Source organism: Notolepis coatsorum, assembly GCF_963971535.1.
Source record: "Notolepis coatsorum genome assembly, chromosome: 13".
NCBI classification, from domain to species: Eukaryota; Metazoa; Chordata; class Actinopteri; order Aulopiformes; family Paralepididae; genus Notolepis; species Notolepis coatsorum.
The window spans coordinates 18900238-18919930 of record NC_140177.1 but is presented as its reverse complement, the minus strand read 5'-3'; the positions used below and the strand labels follow the sequence as shown (position 1 = coordinate 18919930).

The following is a 19693-nucleotide window of genomic DNA, read 5'->3' as shown; positions in this document are numbered from 1 at the left end:
TACCGATATACCGATATTGTCCAACTCTTCATTTCCGATACCGATATCAACCGATACCGATATATGCAGGGTTTCCCCCCCCAAAAACGGAATAATTTCAGGTAATTAACATTACATATCTCTTCTCGTGGAATTAACACAACATTATGCATACTTTTGACAATAAAAAAAATCAGAATGTGTTCTTACTTGCTTGCCTGGGTAAATAAAGGTTAAATACATTTAAAAAATTCAAAATTTAAATGAAAATTTAAAAAGATTGAAAACAGATACCGATAATTTCCGATATCACATTTTTATGCCAATATCGGCCGATAATATCGGACATCCCTACTTATTATTATTATTTTCTTTTTTTAAAGTGAAGATTGGTGAAAGTTAGGTTTGCACTTCAATCCCAATAGGGAAATTCATCTTGGTTTGATCAAATTTTTGTGTCAAATAAAAACAAAGCTTATTTGAATGATTTCCTTGGTGTTTCTAGTTTTTAAGAGAAAGAAATCGATAAAAATCGTAAGTCGGATGTGGTGTGAAAAAAACGGAGATTTTAATTTTAGGCCATATCGCCCAGTCCTACCCCCTTCCCACAAAGCTTAAACATGCTGTAAGTGACGTTTTCTTTTTGTTCAAGTGTTAAATAGCTCTACAGTACGTTCTGACAGCCATCACTGATAAGTGTTTGGTCAGTAACATGGGTCTCACAGTCCCTCCTGCTCTGCAGTAAACACAAAATAAATGTTCCCACTCTATCCAATCAAGAGAAACAACCCTAGATATGTTTGACTTATTTCAAGAAATATTGCCAAGACAGATTTGCTTACTGCACTGGCAAATTATTGTACTTGTTTAACCTCTTAAACCCGAGCCCTATTTTCTGAAAATTCGTCTAAAAAGACATACCTAAGTAAATGGAAGATTGCTCCACTTCTACAAGGTCCATTAGCATGTTCCTGGTATCTAGGGACATCTATGGATCTCAGGGAATGTATTCCAAGTGTCAGAAATATTGTGTGTTACTAGGCTTGAGTCAATTGTAATGAACCATCTTTGACAGTGAATAACACCATGCTAAAATTTACCAGACATGAAAAATTCAGCACTTTCTTGAGATCACGTGTACAAAATATCTAAGCAAATGAATAAAGGGCAGATGATTAAACAGAAGGTTTTGTAGATACAGTACTGAATTCTGCCATCCGGACACATGCAATTTGAAATATGATTATATAATATAGAATATCAGGCCTATAAATTATTATGGCCAAGTCGCACATCTATGGATGGGCCAAATCTCCCCTTTCCAATGGTAGAGTTCAATCTGAATTCAATCAACTTGTAACAATAAATGTTTATCAACCACAAAGATCTGACCACACGCATCACTGACCTCTCCGGTTCCACCACAAGCCAAAGATGAGATTATTTATTGTGCTATTGTCTAAGAAAACTTTACAGGGAATAAAGACTCAAGGTGCAGAGAAACTCAAGATACAAGAAACAATACCAGAACAGAGTACTTTAATATGTGGAGTGTAGGCATGTCACTGCAATTACTATATCATCTGCACTTTTCTTTATTTGTCTCATATTTTTATATTCAGAGTTGATTATATTGTGTTTACGCCGTTTATTTTTCAAATTTCTATATTCAGAGTTGATTATATTGTTTACACTGTATATCTTTCTCACATTTGTATATTCAGATCTAATTTTATTCCCTATATTTCTACTTTCTACTATTACCCTGCCCATACCTGTACCTCCCCTCCACCCTCCCCCATGCTGCTATGAAACCTGAATTTCCCCAAGGAGATCAATAAAGGAATATCTTATCTTATCTTGACAATATATGGACATGAACTTGATAATTTCGTTGACCTCGATGTTGCCGTTTTACATGTGTTTACAGGAATGTCACTGAGAGTTTAGCCAGTCACGCTGCCTCTGTCCCTCTGGTCTCAGTGTGCTCTCTGTGGGAGCCGGGAGGGGGGGCTCAGTGGCTGCTCCTCCGTCACACACACACACACACACACACACTAGGGGTGTAACAATGCATCGATCCTAAGGTGACGATTCAACTGCATCGCTTTGAAAATTTGAATTATTATAAAAAAATAAATGTTTAGGTTGATTTTGTATTGACCTGTAGTCCATTCATGCTGAGTGAATCAGTTCCTCCAGCCACATTTGTGTATTCAAAAATTTTGGGGGAATTAACTGATCGAAAATTAATCGAATCGAATCGTGGTCAAATGAAAAGATTTCATGATGCATTGAATCGTTGCCTGAAGAATCGTAATCAAATCGAATTGTTGTGGGGTCAAATATTTACACCCCTAACAAACACACACACACACAAACACAAACACACACATACACATACACACACAGAGTGGACTGCATGCAGCAGTGAACCAGCCAGGTGAAGTGTAGAGATAACGTGTTACTTCAGGCTAATCTGTGTTTTTCAATTCCAGTCAGCAAGTTTGGAATAATAAATAGACTTGGTCTCAAAGCCTCAAAACACGTTTCAAAGACATTTTGGGTTTGAACGAGGCCGCCCGGTGCATCGACTGAATGGCCATTTCATTCTCCTCCGTTGAGCGAATATTTTCATCTAAGTGCTTAAAAGCAGTGGAGAGAGGCTCAAGTGTTTTGGGTCACGCATCAGACTCAACGAGACGGCAGGGGGAGACAGGAGTAAGAACTGTGTCATTATTCGCACCCTTCAGTGGCTGCACGTCTCTCCCTCATGTCTTTAACTGCACTTCCCCAAAAAAGGTTGCATAATGTGACCATTCAGCTTGCAATCTAGAGCCCTGAAATGCTTGGTTGCGACAAAATAAAGCAAGACTCATTTAGTCATTTAGCTGACGCTTTTATCCAAAGTGACTTACACAAGTCACCATAGTAGTATAGAGACATTAGCATAGTAGGTACAGGCAGGGTAGATTACTTAGTAGCAAAGTGCGTAATAGTAAAAGACAGTACAGTTGCTTTAATAATAACAATATCAACAATATCATTATATCTGTGGCATAAAATAGTCTTAAAATGACGATAACATTGTTTGTCGCAGTTATTTTCTGGGACAATATATTGTCCAACAGAAACAGTTATGGTGACAGGCCTAGCGAAGCGAAGCGATATGAGCACTGTTCGTGCCGACGATTAATTAGCGTCAGCAGCTGCTCCTCACGCTGCTTAGAAGGACATAACATCAGGGGGCTTTACTGGATTTTACTTGGCTTTACTCAACTTGTTAACTTTAGCTCCACTGACCTCAAAGAATCATCACACTGAGGACCCCAAGCAGTCGTTCATTTGACAGCTAATGAGCCATTTTTAACACTGTGCTCCTCTATCTTAATCTATTGATCTGTTTTACTGCTGGCTCCCTTTTGAACTTTTAACTTAAGTTCTGACTTTATTGTTTGTCCACCTCATTGCTTTTTAGGGCTGTCTTAAATACTTCGAAGCTTCGTTCGATGGCATGAGCTTCGAACATTAAAAACAAATATCAACGTTTTTATTTTTTGCCTCCAAAAATGCATCTCCAAGGGAATATCCCTTGGAGTTGTACACGACGGCGACGCCACACAAAACATTAATAAGGCTATGCCTATGCTGCTATGACTAATGTCTTACCAAGTTGGCTAATTTAATTGTAATCATCTGCTTTTGTAGGTGCATTGTCTGATATTATAAATTATAAATTAAATATAATATAATTGTTTGCTTGATAGACGAAGGTTGCAACATAATTATGTAATGTCATGTCGTTGGCTGTGAGAGCAGCCCCACTGCACCCAGGCAGCGCAGCCGAGTGAAACCTTGTTGGCTGCGTCACGAAAGGGGCTACTTAATTAATTAATCCAATCCACTTTATTTATAGAGCACATTTAAAAACAACAAAGTTTACCAAAGTGCTGTACAAGTCCCACAACATAAGATAACATTTTTTTTTTAATAAATATTTTTTTTATAATTAATATTTTTTTTTCTCGAAGCTTCGAATTAAAATCGAAGCTCGGCCCCGAAGCTTTTTAACTTTAAGTTCTGACTTTATTGTTTGTCCACCTCATTGCTTTTTAACTTTAAGTTCTGACTTTATTGTTTGTCCACCTCATTGCTTTTTAACTTTTAACTTAAGTTCTGACTTCATTGTTTGTCCACCTCATTGCTTTTTAAGTTTTTTTTATCCACTTTTTCTCCTTATTTTCAATTTTTCTCCCATCCCAATTTCGTGTATCCAATTCTCCCCTCCCCTGTCTTGAACGTTGCTCGACTATGCCCCCCACTCGGTTGTAGAGAGGATAGAAGCCTTGCATCACGTGTTCCCTCCGGCACACGAGGAGGCAGCCTGTCACATATTTTCACCTGCCAGCGCGGACTCTCATTGGCGAGGTGTAACGCATGGGAGGCTCACACTACCCACGCCACTTCCTGTCTCTGCTGTGCAGGCGTCTCCAAACCGACCTGTAGGGGTCGCTGTCCACCATGTCCAATCCCCACCCATCGACTTCCACCCGCTGACTCTGCCAAATGAGCCAGTACGACGGCCGGTCCAAGCCGAAGGCAATGCTGAGACTGGGATTCGATACCGGAGTCTCTTGCATTGGTGACGAGCGCAATCTACGCTACGCCACCCAGCCGCCTAACTTTTAACTTAAGTTATGACTTTATTGTTTGTCCACCTCATTGCTTTTTAACTTTTACCTTTAGTTCTGACTTTATTGTTTGTCCACCTCATTGCTTTTTAACTTAAGTTCGGACTTTATTGTTTGTCCACCGCATTGCTTTTTAACTTTTAACTTAAGTTCTGACTTTATTGTTTGTCCACCTCATTGCTTTTTAACTTTTAACTTAAGTTCTGACTTTATTGTTTGTCCACCTCATTGCTTTTTAACTTTTAGCTATAATATGGAATATAGATATAGCTCTGCAAACATTGTGACGCACCGTGAAAATGCCTATCTTTTAAAGCGTGGCCCATTGACAGCAGGGATGGGGATACAAGCTGGCGCTGAATGAGTTAACATTTTAACTCGTTTGACTCTTTTATTGTTTGTCTATTTTATGTCTGTCCATTTTACCATTTGTCAACTGTACCATTTGACTGATGAGCTACTGGATACCTGAATTCCCCCAAGGGGTTGAGTAAAGTATCCATCTGCAGACATTTCCCCTCCTTTCTGGATAAAAGGTTTTTTGATTGAGTATTTATATTCTATTTTATATTACATCTGAGTACAAGTAGTAAGATAAAGATATTCCTTTATTGATCCTTTCCTTTGGGGAAATCCGGGCGTCATAGCAGCATGGGGGAGGGGGGAGGGGAGGTACAGGCAGAGTAATAGTAGAAAGACATAAATAATATACGCAATTAAATTTGATCTGAATATAGAAATATGAGAAAAATAAACTGTAAAAAATATAATAAATTCTGAATATAAAAATGTGAGAAAAATAAACGGTGTGAACAATATAATTAACTGTGAATATAAAAACATGAGGAAGTGAGGAGTGGGATCGGCGCCGACAGATGCTACAGACGGCTGTGGTGTGAATAGAGCTGCCGCGGTATTGATATTTTCCTTACCGCACGAATTTGCGAAATATTTCCTACCGCCGCGGTTATTACCGCACAGTGCGCACAAAAAAAAAAAAAAAAAGTTTGAATGCATTTTTTTTTTTTAGTAGTAGTCTACTCTTATAGCCTGCCTCTAGTCTAATGGCGCTTTTCCACTGCATAGTACCTACTCGACTCGACCCGCTTTAGGCACCTGGTACTTCGTTCCTTTTCCACTGCAGCCAGGTACTACTCCGTTTGTCTCAGGCGGGGCCGCTCGCTTGTGTACACTGAAAGCTCCGTGGGCATAGATGTCCGAGGGCTTGCAGCAAGCCAGAGTTTAACACAGTTTCAATCAATCAATCAATCAATCAATCAATAACAACATTAACCAGACTCTCGTTGCGTCTATTCTGCCAAAGCTAACGTTACCTCTCATTGTGTATTCTACCAAGCAAACCCGGGTTTAACGTTACCTCTCGTGTATATCGGCTGACGGTAGTATATTAGGCTAATAACAACAACAAACTTAACACATCAGCGATCTTGTTGTGACACTAAACTCTCCGCTCGGTGGTAAATTGGGTTGATGTCGGTTTTGTTTCATCAATAAATAAGGCAGAATACACAGTGAATCCATTCTTTTTTGTTTATTGCACTTGGTTCTGTCGCAAAGACGCAAACAAATCCTGAATGAAATGCATCCTTAGCGAGGCAGTAAAGATGGCGGCGCCGGCGTTCTGTTATTGTTCAGAGCAAGGCTACAAAGTGTGACGCGTCTCTCTTCTGACCAGTCAGTGGTCTGCAATGTTTCACATGACTTTTCTGGTACCACTTCTACCCAATAGGGTCGCTTGGAACCGAGTAGGGTATATCTGCAGAGCCGCAAGCCGCAAGCCAACTTTATTATTATGATAAAAAACAGCGGTGACGCGGTATTCAGCCTAACTCTGCGGTGAGCGTGATGCAACAGCGATACCGCGGTAATGCGGTTATCACGGCAGCTCTAGGTGTGAATAGAGTGAGGACCGTACCTGGTGTCCTTCGTTGGTCAGGATGGCCTGCTTGGCCTCGGAGTGAGCCACCTCAAACTTCTTGATGAACTCACAGTCCTCTGCCGAGATCATCTGACCCCTGAGAGACAGAACACACCGTTTAAAGCTTCCCTCCACTGAGGCTGCGAGCCTTAGTGGCCAATATCAGATTCCAGTGTGAACTGGTCACACTCCTGAACTGTTTGCATGCGCAAATTAACAATAATATCGACGTAAACATGGAGGACACTGAAGTCACAGTTTATGGTTTCATTTGGACAAAAGTATCACAAAGTATGTATAAGGTAAACACCTCACTGTCCCTCCATCACAGCTGTCTTCCATGATTGTATTCACAGAGTGACTCCCGTCAGCACAGAATTGTGATGAATGTCAATCTAGAGTGACATAAAGTCACATGAATTCTGTTTAGACTGAGGTCATATTGCAAAAAATCTGACCCGTATGTGATTTAGGACTACATATGAAAGTGGCCCAAATCAGAATTGAAAAGATCAGATTCCATGTGATTTGTGCTGTTCACACCGTCAAGAATCCGATCAGCTAGCCAAAAACACCTCTCCCGAAGTTTTAACCCTTAACACTTTCCCCGCCAATCACGTTGTACGACGCGTTTCAAGTTCATGCGAATTCTGCCAATCCACGGCGTACGACGTTATTGTGATCATATTTAATATTTTCGCCATGGTATTCATATTTCACTCACGGAGCCTTGTCTGATGCAGTGGGACTCGGCACAACTCTGCAACGCTTCAATACTGCCCCCTGGTGGATGATCGGCGAGTTGCCAAACCGGAAATGGCCGGTTGGATATCGGTGTGTCTCCTAAATATGTCCGGCCACTCGCATATCGTCGCGGGACTCTAGCCACACACCGTGGATATGGATTGCTGCCATAACTCAATAATCGACATGATTTGGGCGTGTATTAGTATTATACAAACCGGAAATGGATCGACTCGATCCCCATCAAATAACTTGGATCTTTTTGCTCCAGTCTCATCGCCCAACGGTAAGAAGAGGCTGCCGTGACTTTCAGCGTGAGTGTTTATTATTATCCATGCAAACTGCTCTGATCTAATATATCACCCATACCACATAAAGCATTCAACGACGATCACGGAATTATAAACGACCCACCCCCCCCCCCCCTCCGTTCACCCGCGCATGATCAGTCATAACGTTTAGGACCATGTACAGTTGAAATGTTTAATATAGCGTGGATCGGCAACAAACGGCATTTGATAATGTATATATGCATTTATGCCTATAGCTCACGTTCTAGGAATTACTGCAGAAAACGATAAAAAACATATTTATATTCTAGACGGTATTTTCATATGAATGTGTGAATGAAAAAGTTAAACGTTCCTACATCCTGAACGATAGATAATCGATGTTGAATGGGCCATAGTAATGTCAATTTAGCAATAAAATTTAAAAAGTTATAGCCCTGCAAAGAAGGTGAACATCTCCATAGACTTACAGTGCTGGAAGAGAATGGTATAAGATGATCAAACTCCGTGGCAGTTAATGTGTTAAGGGGCCCCGAGTCCATTTACCACATTTTTATGGGCGCAAGCATCTTTTTTCAATTGTTCCCAATGAGGAGGGAGCATTTTTTGTCGACTAATAGTCGACTAACGGCAAATTTTGGCCAATCATAGTCGACTATCCAAATCCTTAGTCGGGGACAGCCCTAGTAGATAGTGATACTATATCTATATCTGTACATATCCCTTACCTACTCTGACTAGTTACACTGCTGGCCAGTATGACTTACTACCATATTGTCTTTATACCTGTATCACTGTACATGTTAATACTACCACTCTGTGCATACATCTGATTAGCACTATTACTCAGTAGTACTAATTTATATATTTTATACCCAGTTTAAACACCTGTACATAGTATATTGATGTTGCACTTTACCGTTACATTTGCACTCTGGTTGGATGCCAAACTTCTTAATCTGAATATAATATATAGGCCTATAATATTTTGTCTATATTCTTTATGTATTTATTATATTATGTAACGTGGAATAAGTACATTTGTCAAAAAGCTAAAACAACAGGCCTTCAACTAACACAAGCAAGTGATTCCTAATCAGCTGTAGTGTCTGGTAAACTAGCATGCAGTTCCTAATTACAGTGGCAGCTTGCACGACTGTGGCATTCACCCGGAAAATACCACAAGCTTTCCTCAAGGCGAGAGACGCACTGTATATACCACTAACTACCAACACCTGACTAACAGCCTATTTGGTAAGATAAGCCTGTACAGTCTAAAAGGCTGTACTACTACAACTCAGTACTTACATCCGATTAGCACTATTACTCAGAACTCTATTGTACTCCATCTCTTACTGAAATACAGGCACCGCAGTGTGGACAGTTCATTAGGCTCAAGAGGAATAGTTTAGGTAACACTTATAACATTATTATTATTATTTATATTATTATTATTATTATTATTATTATTATTATTATTATTATTATTATTATTATGTACTCATAGTATCCATGTCTATATCGTGTGGTCACTATGGTAACCGAGTCAGGGGAAATTACCATAGATATATCTATGGAAATGACCACTTCCTGTACACTTCCTGTATCCGCTAGAGGCGGGACCAGACATGTTATTTTCATACGAGGTGTAACGTTCGTACAGTGTAATTACCCTGACTTTATGCTGTAATTAGATTAGATTAGATTCAAATGTATTGTCATCATGCAGCACAAGTACAGTACAACAAAAGTTTGGCATCCAACCAGAGTGCAAATGTAACAGTAAAGTGCAATAGTAATATACAATGTACAGGTGATTAAACTAGGTATAATATATATAAATTAGTACTACTATTGTTGGCACAAGTACATTTGTCAAAAAGCTACTGTACACCAACAGGCCTTCAACTAACACAAGCAAGTGATTCTGGAAAAGGATAAAGCCTCCATATTAGTAATCAGTGTGAAGAAGAAGTATTTATGTAAAGAGGAAGCGTCACTCAGGACACTGACTCACAAGGCGAGCGGAGATAAATCAGCCCCAGATCTATTCCAAGGCCAACACTACACTGATCCAGTAACTAACACATCCATGTCAGTCAGTGGGCTTCGGGTCTCCGAGAGGAGAGAGCACAACTTCTCAATTAGGCCTTCAGTGAGGAAATCATGCAATGCGAAAACTGAAACGGAGAATAATCCAAAACGTTTTTTTCCAACCCTATCCCATTATCTAAAAATGGTACATTGGAGAGCTATGTGCAGTGAGTCGTACAATAAGATTGATATCAGTTTCATCTTTGTTGTTCAAAGTTGTATTTCTTCACTTAGACAGAGCTAGGCTAGCTGCTCCCTACTGCTTACAGTCTTTGTGCTAAGCTAGGCTAGCTGCTCCCCCACTGGACACCGAGATGAAACCGATATCAATCTTCTTGTCTGACTGTGGGAGAGATGGCAAATAAATAATTTTATCACGTTTGCAAGCAAGCCTATACTTTCGGATTGTGTTTTATGTGAATTTGTCATTTGCGCCCAGTAGCTCTTTAACTCTTTCCCTGACAATGACGAGTATACTCGTTATAGCCCACCAATCGAATAACGCCAACAACGAGTATACTCGTTATTGGATCGTTATTTCTTTTATTCGCCATTTCCATTCATAAATCATCCAGGTATGCTGTGGTAGGGTACTGTGTGGCAATGTGTCTGAGATCGCAAGGGGCCGATACCGCCGCCTGGTGGTATGCGGCCGATGTTGCACTCCCTTTGTGTCTCTGTGCTCTGGCTGTGCGTCATTGAAAGTCATCCGGGCGGAGTTTTCTTGTAACGTGGATCAAGATCTTCATCTTCACTCGATCGCATTGAATCGTCAATTCGACGCCGGATTCATTATGCTGTGTGGGGTTATGGCGTGGGCCAAATGGACATACGATCTAGCAGATGGCAATCAAATAATTGGAATATTCTTTTTGGATTATCATCTGCCACAGGTAAGAGCAATCTAACGTTAATTTCAGCTTGGTTGTCCATTGTTCTCATAGCCATCGCCCTGATCAACGTATGCCGTTGTATAGCCCCTTTCGTGACTGTGATGCAACCCTTGGTTGAATACGCAGTCACTGGTTCCCACGTTACTAGCCATGTTAATGTGCACATCAAGCACTGGTTAAAGACGAGTGGTGGGTCCAAAATATATCAGATATAAATTTCAAAGGTACGCACCGTTGCATTAAGGTTTCACACACACATGCGGCAGGGTTTGAAAGCTTGGCGTTGCTAATAAACATTTTAAATCTTTTTTATAAACTAGTAAAAAAATCAACTCTTAATTTCCGATACCGATACGATACCGATATCAACCGATACCGATATATGCAGGATTTCCCCCCAAAAAAACTGAATAATTTCAGGTAACTAATAATTTCACTGGATGCATTCAAAAGGCTTTCTAAATGTAAGCATTATCTGTGCAAAATATGATCATTAAAAAAGTTAAAATTAACATACAAGTTGTTGAATTAAACCAACATGCATACTTTTGACAATAAATAAAATAAAAATTGGTTCTTACTTGCCTGCCTGGGTAAATAAAGGTAAAAAAAAAAAAAAAAAAAAAATTGTTTTTTTTATTTTTTTTACCGATACCGATATTTTCCGATATCACATTTTACTGCCGATATCGGCCGATAATATCGGTCGGCCGATAATATCGGACATCCCTACTAATAACACTTTAAAAGTTTAACCCAGATACATTATAACTGCTGTTGTGACATGGTTATGATGTTTATACTTGAATATGTTTGAAAAATAAAACGATACTTTTGTCAAACAGTCTGGAGAGATTGATTTATGACGTGATGTCATTTTGGGACCGGTACCGGTCTCGTCGGGCTTAAAAGGTTAATATTCCATATTTATACTGTCTTGATGCGCACTCCTGGCCACCTGCCGCAACGCGCACACACACACACACACACACAGGTACTGTATAGTCTACGTGCGTAATGAATGAACAGTAGGCTTATATTATTCGAATTACTTGTTTTATTAGGAGATTGCAGATACTGCGCTGCCCTATAGTAGTCATACTGTAGTTCTACTACAGTACAGTACAGTACACATCTTAGCGTGACATCTTAAGGCCGCCACAGAGTTGGGCGTGAGCGGACCAGACTCCACAGAGGCGTTGCTCACCGGTGTCACACAAAAGGCTGCTCGGCGTGTTGGTTGACATCGACCTGCATTAAATGTAGTAAACTGGCATGAGAAATGTAGGAAATTTGTAAACGGTGGTACGCTTACTATAAGCCTACTGTTCATTCATTACACATGTAGGCTATACAGTGTGTATGCGTGTGTATGCGCGCGTGTGCATGCGTGTGTGTGTGCTGAACAGGTGGCCAGATAAGAGGCTGTAAAAAGATCGGTTCATATCGATACTGTTATTTTGAAAACCCTGTGGCAAGTCTCATTTCCGCCTAAGCGCTGCTCCGGCAGCCCAGCAACAACAGTCCCTGTGTGTGTAGACGTCAATATAGAATATTCGTTGACAGCCCTACAAGTACAATTAGTTACTGCACACTACATCACCCCTGAGTGGAACATGGAAAGCCAAACTTTCCCCCACTGTACCGAAAACCTGTACCGAACAGTGACTTCAAAACCGAGGTACGTACCGAACCGTGGTTTGTGTACCCTTACACCCCTAGTTGGTACGTCCCAGCAGTTTTCCTTTGCATCTAGTAAGCATGGGCCAATGTGTGATTTTGGTGGTATGTGCTATTGCATAGATGTTTGTCCCTTAGTGTGCATGCACGCACGCACAGTATAATATGCATGTAATAAATAGTTTGTTAATTAACTCTGTTACTTGAAAAATGTTCACTGTGCTCCTAAATTTCTTTGTGTGCTCCTACACAGTATGATATGCATGTAATAAATAGTTTGTTAATAAACTCTGGTTACTTGAAAAATGTTCACTGTGGTCCTAAATTTCTTTGTGTGCTCCTATACAGTATGATATGCATGTAATAAATAGTTTGTTAATAAACTCTGTTACTTGAACATTTTTCACTGTGCTCCTAAATTTCTTTGTGTGCTCCTACATTTTTTCACATGTGCTCCTTGGGAAAAAGGTTAGCGTAGAGCCCTGTACTGGAGGTAGGACTGCCTAGTTGAACGCTGCTGGTTGTCTCTACTTACTGATTGATTGATTGATTGATTGATTGATTGATTGAAAACTTTATTAACAGATTGCAGAATGGGTACAATACAGTACAGCTCAATACAAACAACTGCTAAGAGGATGAAGACCAGAAAAATACTTTTGTCTTGTTTACATAAGGGAACTCCATTTTCAATTCATCAGGACATTTATGACATACAAATATACGGTACTGTGTGCGAAAGAGAGAACATCATAAAAATTATTGAAATCCAAAGGGGAATAAACTGTACATTAGAGGGGGTTGGGTGGGGTGGGGGGGGGGGGTAGGACTGCCTAGTTTAACTCTACTGGTTGTCTCTACTTACTGGGGGTAGGAGCCTAGTTTAACTCTACTGGTTGTCTCTACTTACTGGAGGTAGGACTGCCAGTTGACTTGATTTGCCCGAACCTCAGCTGCCTTGGCAGCGATGATGTTGGTGGGCACTGCGGCGTCCACCGCCCCGCGGATGTCCATCTCGTTATAGGTTGGTTACACAGAGGATATATGACAGCACTGTAACACTCCCTAGAATAGATGTAATGACACAAGCATTAAGTTACGTATTGCCTTTCAACTATTACCTCCTTTACCCTGCCCATACCCTCTCTCCCATGCTGCTGTGACACCAGGATATGCCCAAGGGCATCAATAAAGGAATATCTTATCTTACCAGCAGCAATGTGACACATTATTCGTTGCCCTACTGTTATGGCCTAATCTGAAATGTGAATGGCAATGCAAAAACGACATGCTGGATTATGTGCATGTCTGCCGAATGAACAAACTGTGATCTTAGTCATTGACAGATGTGCTGTAAGTGTGAAGACAGTGGGTCTGCAGGGGTATACGGTTGTGACTAATTCCCTGAACGAAAAGGTTCCTAGCTAAAGAAACAGCAGCCAGGAAACCTGTATTATAACGTGTTGTATGTAATACCTCAATTGGTCACATAACATATTCGTGTTCACACAGGTAACGTTAGACATGTTATAGCTCCAGCATTTAGACCGAGCCCTGCTGCAGCTGAGTGAGATGGAAGCAGGTCATGATGCTACCAATGTCACGAATCACGAGATGATGCCGACTCTTGTCCTAAACTCATAAAAACACACAATGTGCTCACCATTACGTTAAATGTGTACATCAGCTATTACTGGACTTATCTAGATAACTGTCAGACGTCAGGTTAACGTTAATAATAAGCAATTGTACATGATGATGGTTGGCGAGCTAACTAGCTAACGTTTGCCATCAATATAAGCTGTGGATGCTAACTAGCATCCTGCTAGCATGCTAGCTTCGCTTAACTGGCGTTCTAGTACCCGCATCATAGGAACGCAAATAACGCTGTCTGTCTACAGACATTATTTACAATACCATGTCGACAAGATAATACATGAAAGCATTTAGTCTCGGATGACAATAAACAACATAGCAACAGAAACGCTCACCTCCTCTGTTCGCTCAGCTCACTGACAGCTGACACTACAACAACAGCAGCACGTCTCGCTCTGTCATGTGATCCAATCACGTGCCACGATCCAATCACGTGCCACAACGGTCCAAGAGCTGAGGCTGATGCTGGGTCTCATTCAAATATGTTTTAATAACATAACAAACCGAACCTAACTAAAATATTGCACCTGGAGCCACAATTTATTGTCATTATACAGCATTGATTGATTGATTGATTGATTGATTGATTGATTGATTGATGATTGATTGATTGATTGATTGATTGATTGATTGATTGATTGATTGATTGATTGATTGATTGATTGATTGATTGATAACTTTATTAACAGATTGCAGAATGGGTACAATACAGTACGGCTCAATACACACAATTGTTAAGGGGATGCAGACCAGAGAAAGGCGTTTGTCTTGTTTACATCAGGGTCCCCCATTTTCAATTCATCAGGACATATGACATACATGACATACAGATAGACAGTACTGCTACATCTATACATTTATGACATACCATATTTGCAAATACAGTACTGTTTGTGATACAAAAAGAGTCAAGAAAAGGGAGTATATACATTTGGTTGGGTGGGGTTGTGTGGGGGGTACATTGGGATATTGACAACCATACTGGGTAATTTACATTGGAGGTGGTTGGGGGGGGGGGGACACTGTATAAACAAGCAAAACTGTACATTGAGGGGGGGGGGGGGAGACACTGTACAAACAAGCAAAATTGTGCATTGGAATATTGACAAAACCATACTAGGTAAATGACTGTACATTGGAGGGGGTTGGGTTAGGACATTTACAGGGGCCAGTTTCGAATTGCAGTCTACCGTAGGTGTCCCTTGAGAGTGGTTTTGAAAGTGGGTAGTGATTCACATTCCTTTACAGCTTTGGGTAGGGCGTTCCACATTGATGTGGCATAATTGCGAAACGTGTTTAGTCCCTTGTTTGAGCCGAATCTGGGTTTAACATGATTTGTGGAGCTCCCTCTGGTGTTGTGATCGTGGTATTCACTGACCTTTGGGAAGTATTTTGACATGTACAGTACATGGGTACCTTGGTCGTGTAGTGTATCTTGTAGACCAGGCCCATTGCAAGTTGCTGTACTCTGTCGTCTACTCTAAGCCATCCTAGGTTGTCAAAGTGGGCAGGGGTGAGGTGGGTTTTAGGAGTAAGGTCAAGCAGTAGTCTGACCAGTTTGTTTTGTGATGTTTGTAATCTTGTTTTTAGTGCCTTTGAGGTGCTTTGGTACCATAGCATGCAAGCATAGTCGTAGTACCCTTGAATGAGTGCTCCTGTTAGAGTATTCAGGGTATTCTTGTTTACCAGGGAGGAGATCCGGTACAAGAATGTTGTTTGTTGGTTGACTTTTTTTATTACATTGGTTGCCATTTTGTCACAGGAAAGATTTTCCTCTAGGATGGAACCCAGGTATGTAATTTCATCTTTCCTTGTGACAATATTGTCACCCACTGTAACAGAGAAGCTGTTTGTCTTGCTGAGTTTGTTATTTGATCCGAAAAGCCCACGGCCACAACACCAGAGGGAGCTCCACAAATCATGTCAAACCCAGATTCGGCTCAAACAAGGGACTAAACACGTTTCGCAATTATGCCACATCAATGTGGAACGCCCTACCCACAGCTGTAAAGGAATGCGAATCACTAATGCCCTCAAAACCACTCTCAAAGAGCACCTACGGGAGACTGCAATTAGAAACTGGCCAATGTGAATGTCCAAACCCAACCCCCTCCAATTTACAGTCCCCCCCACCCCACCCACCCAACCACCTCCAATGTACAGTCCCCCCCCCACCCAACCTACCCAACCCCCCTACCCCCACCCCACCTCCTCCAATGCAGTTTCTTCCCCCTTCAAATGTATATACTCTCTTTTTAGACTCTTTTTATTCTCTGGTATGTCATAAATGTCTAAATATAACAGTATACTGTCTACCTGTATGTCATGTATGTTATATGTTATGATGAATTGAAAATGGGGGACCCTGATGTAAACAAGACGAAAGTCTTTCTCTGGTCTGCATCCCCTTAACAATTGTGTGTATTGAGCTGTATTGTACCCATTCTGCAATCTGTTAATACAATTTTCAATCAATTCAATCAAAGAGAATGGACTCGGTTTTACCCAGGTGTAATGATAGTTTGTTATCAGCGAGGCATGTGCAGATTCTGCCGAGTTCAGAGCTGAGGGCTTTTTCAACCTGCAACTTGTTCTTGCACAGTATACAGTAGTCTACAGTATAACGAAAATAAGTTGGCCATCCAACCAGAGTGAAAATGTAACAGAAGTGCAATAGTAGTAGGCCTATACAATGTACTGCTGATGTGATCAAAATGGGTATACAATATACATTAGTACTACTGAATAATTGTGCTAATCAGATGTATCATGTACAGAGTTGTAGTATTAATATGTACAGTGATACAGGTATAAACCGGTGACATTATGTCCCGGTTTGTGTTGAACAATCATGGTTCGAAGCTGTCCTGATGTCCTGAATAATCTCTATGAATACTAAAAATCCCAGTCTCCCACAACCTACCAGTTTTAGAGAATGTTATGACTATGATTTTATTTGATTTTATTACGGATCCCCATTAGCTGGTGCCATAGCAACCAGCTAGTCTTCCTGGGGTCCACAAACAAAAAAAACATACAAAAACAATTATTATTGCAAAACAAAATTATTAAAAGTCAGTATACTCAACTCACAATATGGTATGATATGGTTCACCAGCCTACCAGTTTTAGAGAATGTAATGGTTCACCAGCCTACCCGTTTTAGAGAATGTAATGGTTCACCAGCCTACCCGTTTTAGAGAATGTAATGGTTCACCAGCATACCAGTTTTAGAGAATGTAATGGTTCACCAGCCTACCAGTTTTAGATAATGTAATGGCTATGGTTCACCAGCCTACCAGTTCTAGAGAATGTAATGACTATGGTTCTTCTCACCAGTTATCAAAAACATATTTTCTATCCCAGTGACAATATGACATCCAGGTGCACTGAAACGATAAACGTATTTATTTTACTCTAGCAATTTAGCCTGTAAATGTGTGTGTGCGTGTGCATGTGTGTGTATGAGTATGTGTGTATGCCTGGGTGTGTCTGTGTGTATATTTAGCATCCAGTTTAAAATAATTGATCACTATTTGTCTAGTGAAATTACATTTTCATTAACATGGTGTCAAGTGCCTGACAGCCTGGCAACACTCTGTGAATGGGGTTATTGTTAACAGAATTCGGCTATAGGGCAACAATAATGTGGTCAAGAGGCATGGTTTCTATCTTGAGCCTTAACTGGCGTGGTTTATTATTCACATGGCAGAGCAGTAACACTACAGGTCTTCTCTCACTGAGAGACTTGGGGAAAGAGAAAGAAGTGGGAGGAGACACCACTATTTATACTCGCCACCTGGCGGTGTTCCTGAGTGTCTCCGCCTAGAGCGCCCTGCAGTGGAAACAGTTATACATGCAGTTAGACAGTTACTAGTGTAAACAGTTATATATGCAGTTAGACAGCTACTAGTGTAAACAGTTATATATGCAGTTAGACAGTTACTAACAACCCTACACAGAACCTCTGCATTCAACACTCCCACTTAGGGTTTAGCATACTGGATAACTTCTTGGAAAAACATTTTACAAAGGAAATAATATAATCCAAAAACATCAACAGGGTATGACAGTCAATACTTTCACATTAAACATGACCCTTGCAAATCCCTTCAATTTTAATTTGGAACAGGTTTCCTCATAGTGTCTGCTACTCTGTCGTCCGTTGGACAGTAAACCGGTGTCATCCTTTCTTCTCTGATGACAGATCTGATGAGATGATATTTTCTATATTGGCATGTTTACATCTATGTTGACACACTGGGTTCCTAGCAATCACAATGGTTCCCTGGTTGCCTTCATAAACAACAGTGTCCATCATTTTTAACTGATGTTGACAAAATGCCCCTCATCTTCAAAAACCACCTTATCTGGTATAGAGAGTACATTCCAATTACATATTAAACAATATACTCGTAATTTTATCTCCATCACTTCTAACAGTTGTTCTGGATAAACACACTCATGTATGGTCAGAGCTAGAGCCGTATATTCGGCTTCACTAGTTGATAGTACCATTGTGGGCTGCTTTTTTGTTTTCCCACAAAACCAGTGAGCTGTCTGTATTCAAACTCACACAATATCCTGTACCTTTAAGATAACAAAAAAAACATGTTTGGCTGTAATCCAAATGCTCCTCTATGGGGTCAGCCAAATGCTGTGACAATCCACTCTCTACAAACCATTGGTCAGGGCGCCGGGTACACATTGTTAAATAAATGAGGCTACCCACAGCATCTCTGTAAATTTTTCAGTTTCTGAGCATCCTACTGATAGTCTAGTATTTTTTTTGTATCTACTTTTTTTCTCCCATTTTCAATTTTTCTCCCATCCCAATTTCGTATCGTCCAATTCTACCCTCCCCTGTCTCGAACGCTGTTAGGCCATGCCTCCCACAAGCCGGCTGCAATGTGGACTAAGCCTTACATCACGTGTCCCCTCCGGTACTCGAGGAAGCAGCAGTCGCATCTTTTCACCTGCACAGTGCGATCTCTCAGCGTCGGGGGTCTGCGTTTGGAGGGTACGCCGCCCCCGTCGCTTCCTGATTCTGCTGCACAGGCGCACCAACCGACCTGTAGGAGTCGCTGTCCACAACGTCCGATCCCCACCCATCAGCTTCCCACCCCCTAATACTGCCAATTGTATTAGTATGAACGACCAGCCAAGCTGATAGCAATGCGGAGAGCTGGGCTCGAACCCAGCGTCTCCTGCATTGGTGGTGAGCGCCTTGCCCACTGCACCACCTAGCCGCCTGATAGTCTAGTCTTTGATCACATGGTGTTTCCCTTGATCTACATTCTTACATGTCTAAACGTTTCAGGGTCTTTCCCACATAGTTACATCATTGAGAACATGGTAAGTCATCCACCTCTGTACTTAAATATGGAATTAAACAATCACCCACCTCTGTACTTAAACCTGGGATTAAACATAGGATCCATTTCAGTATTTAGACATGGACTCTAATCAGGTATTTAAACCTGGATTCTACTCCTCCCGTATTTAAACCTAGAACATCCTCCTCCTGCCTTTAAGCAGTGTAGCCACACTCCTTCATTATTTAAACATGGAGTACCCTCCTTCAGCCTTTAAGCATTTTGCTACGAACCACACTTTGTATTTGTCGTGGCCTTCAATACCCTCTTTGATTGAATACACCCATTTCCCTCCCACTGTCTGTCTGCCCTCTGGTAACTTGGTTGAATACACCCATTTCCCTCCCACTGT

The 19693-nt window shown here is 40.8% G+C and overlaps 1 protein-coding gene across 1 annotated transcript in view; it reads right to left on the bottom strand.

Annotated features, from left to right (window-relative positions):
• Positions 1 to 14373, bottom strand: part of atp6v1h (ATPase H+ transporting V1 subunit H) — a 121897-nt gene extending 107524 nt beyond the window's left edge. The window contains exons 1-3 of the mRNA XM_084327963.1: positions 14302 to 14373; positions 13221 to 13375; positions 6607 to 6706 (exon numbers count right to left, since the gene is read on the bottom strand). Of these exons, the coding sequence (XP_084184089.1) occupies positions 6607 to 6706; positions 13221 to 13324 (204 nt within the window). The 5' untranslated portion in view covers positions 13325 to 13375; positions 14302 to 14373. The remainder of the gene's footprint in view (positions 1 to 6606; positions 6707 to 13220; positions 13376 to 14301) is intronic.
• Between the last annotated feature and the right edge of the window lie 5320 nt (positions 14374 to 19693).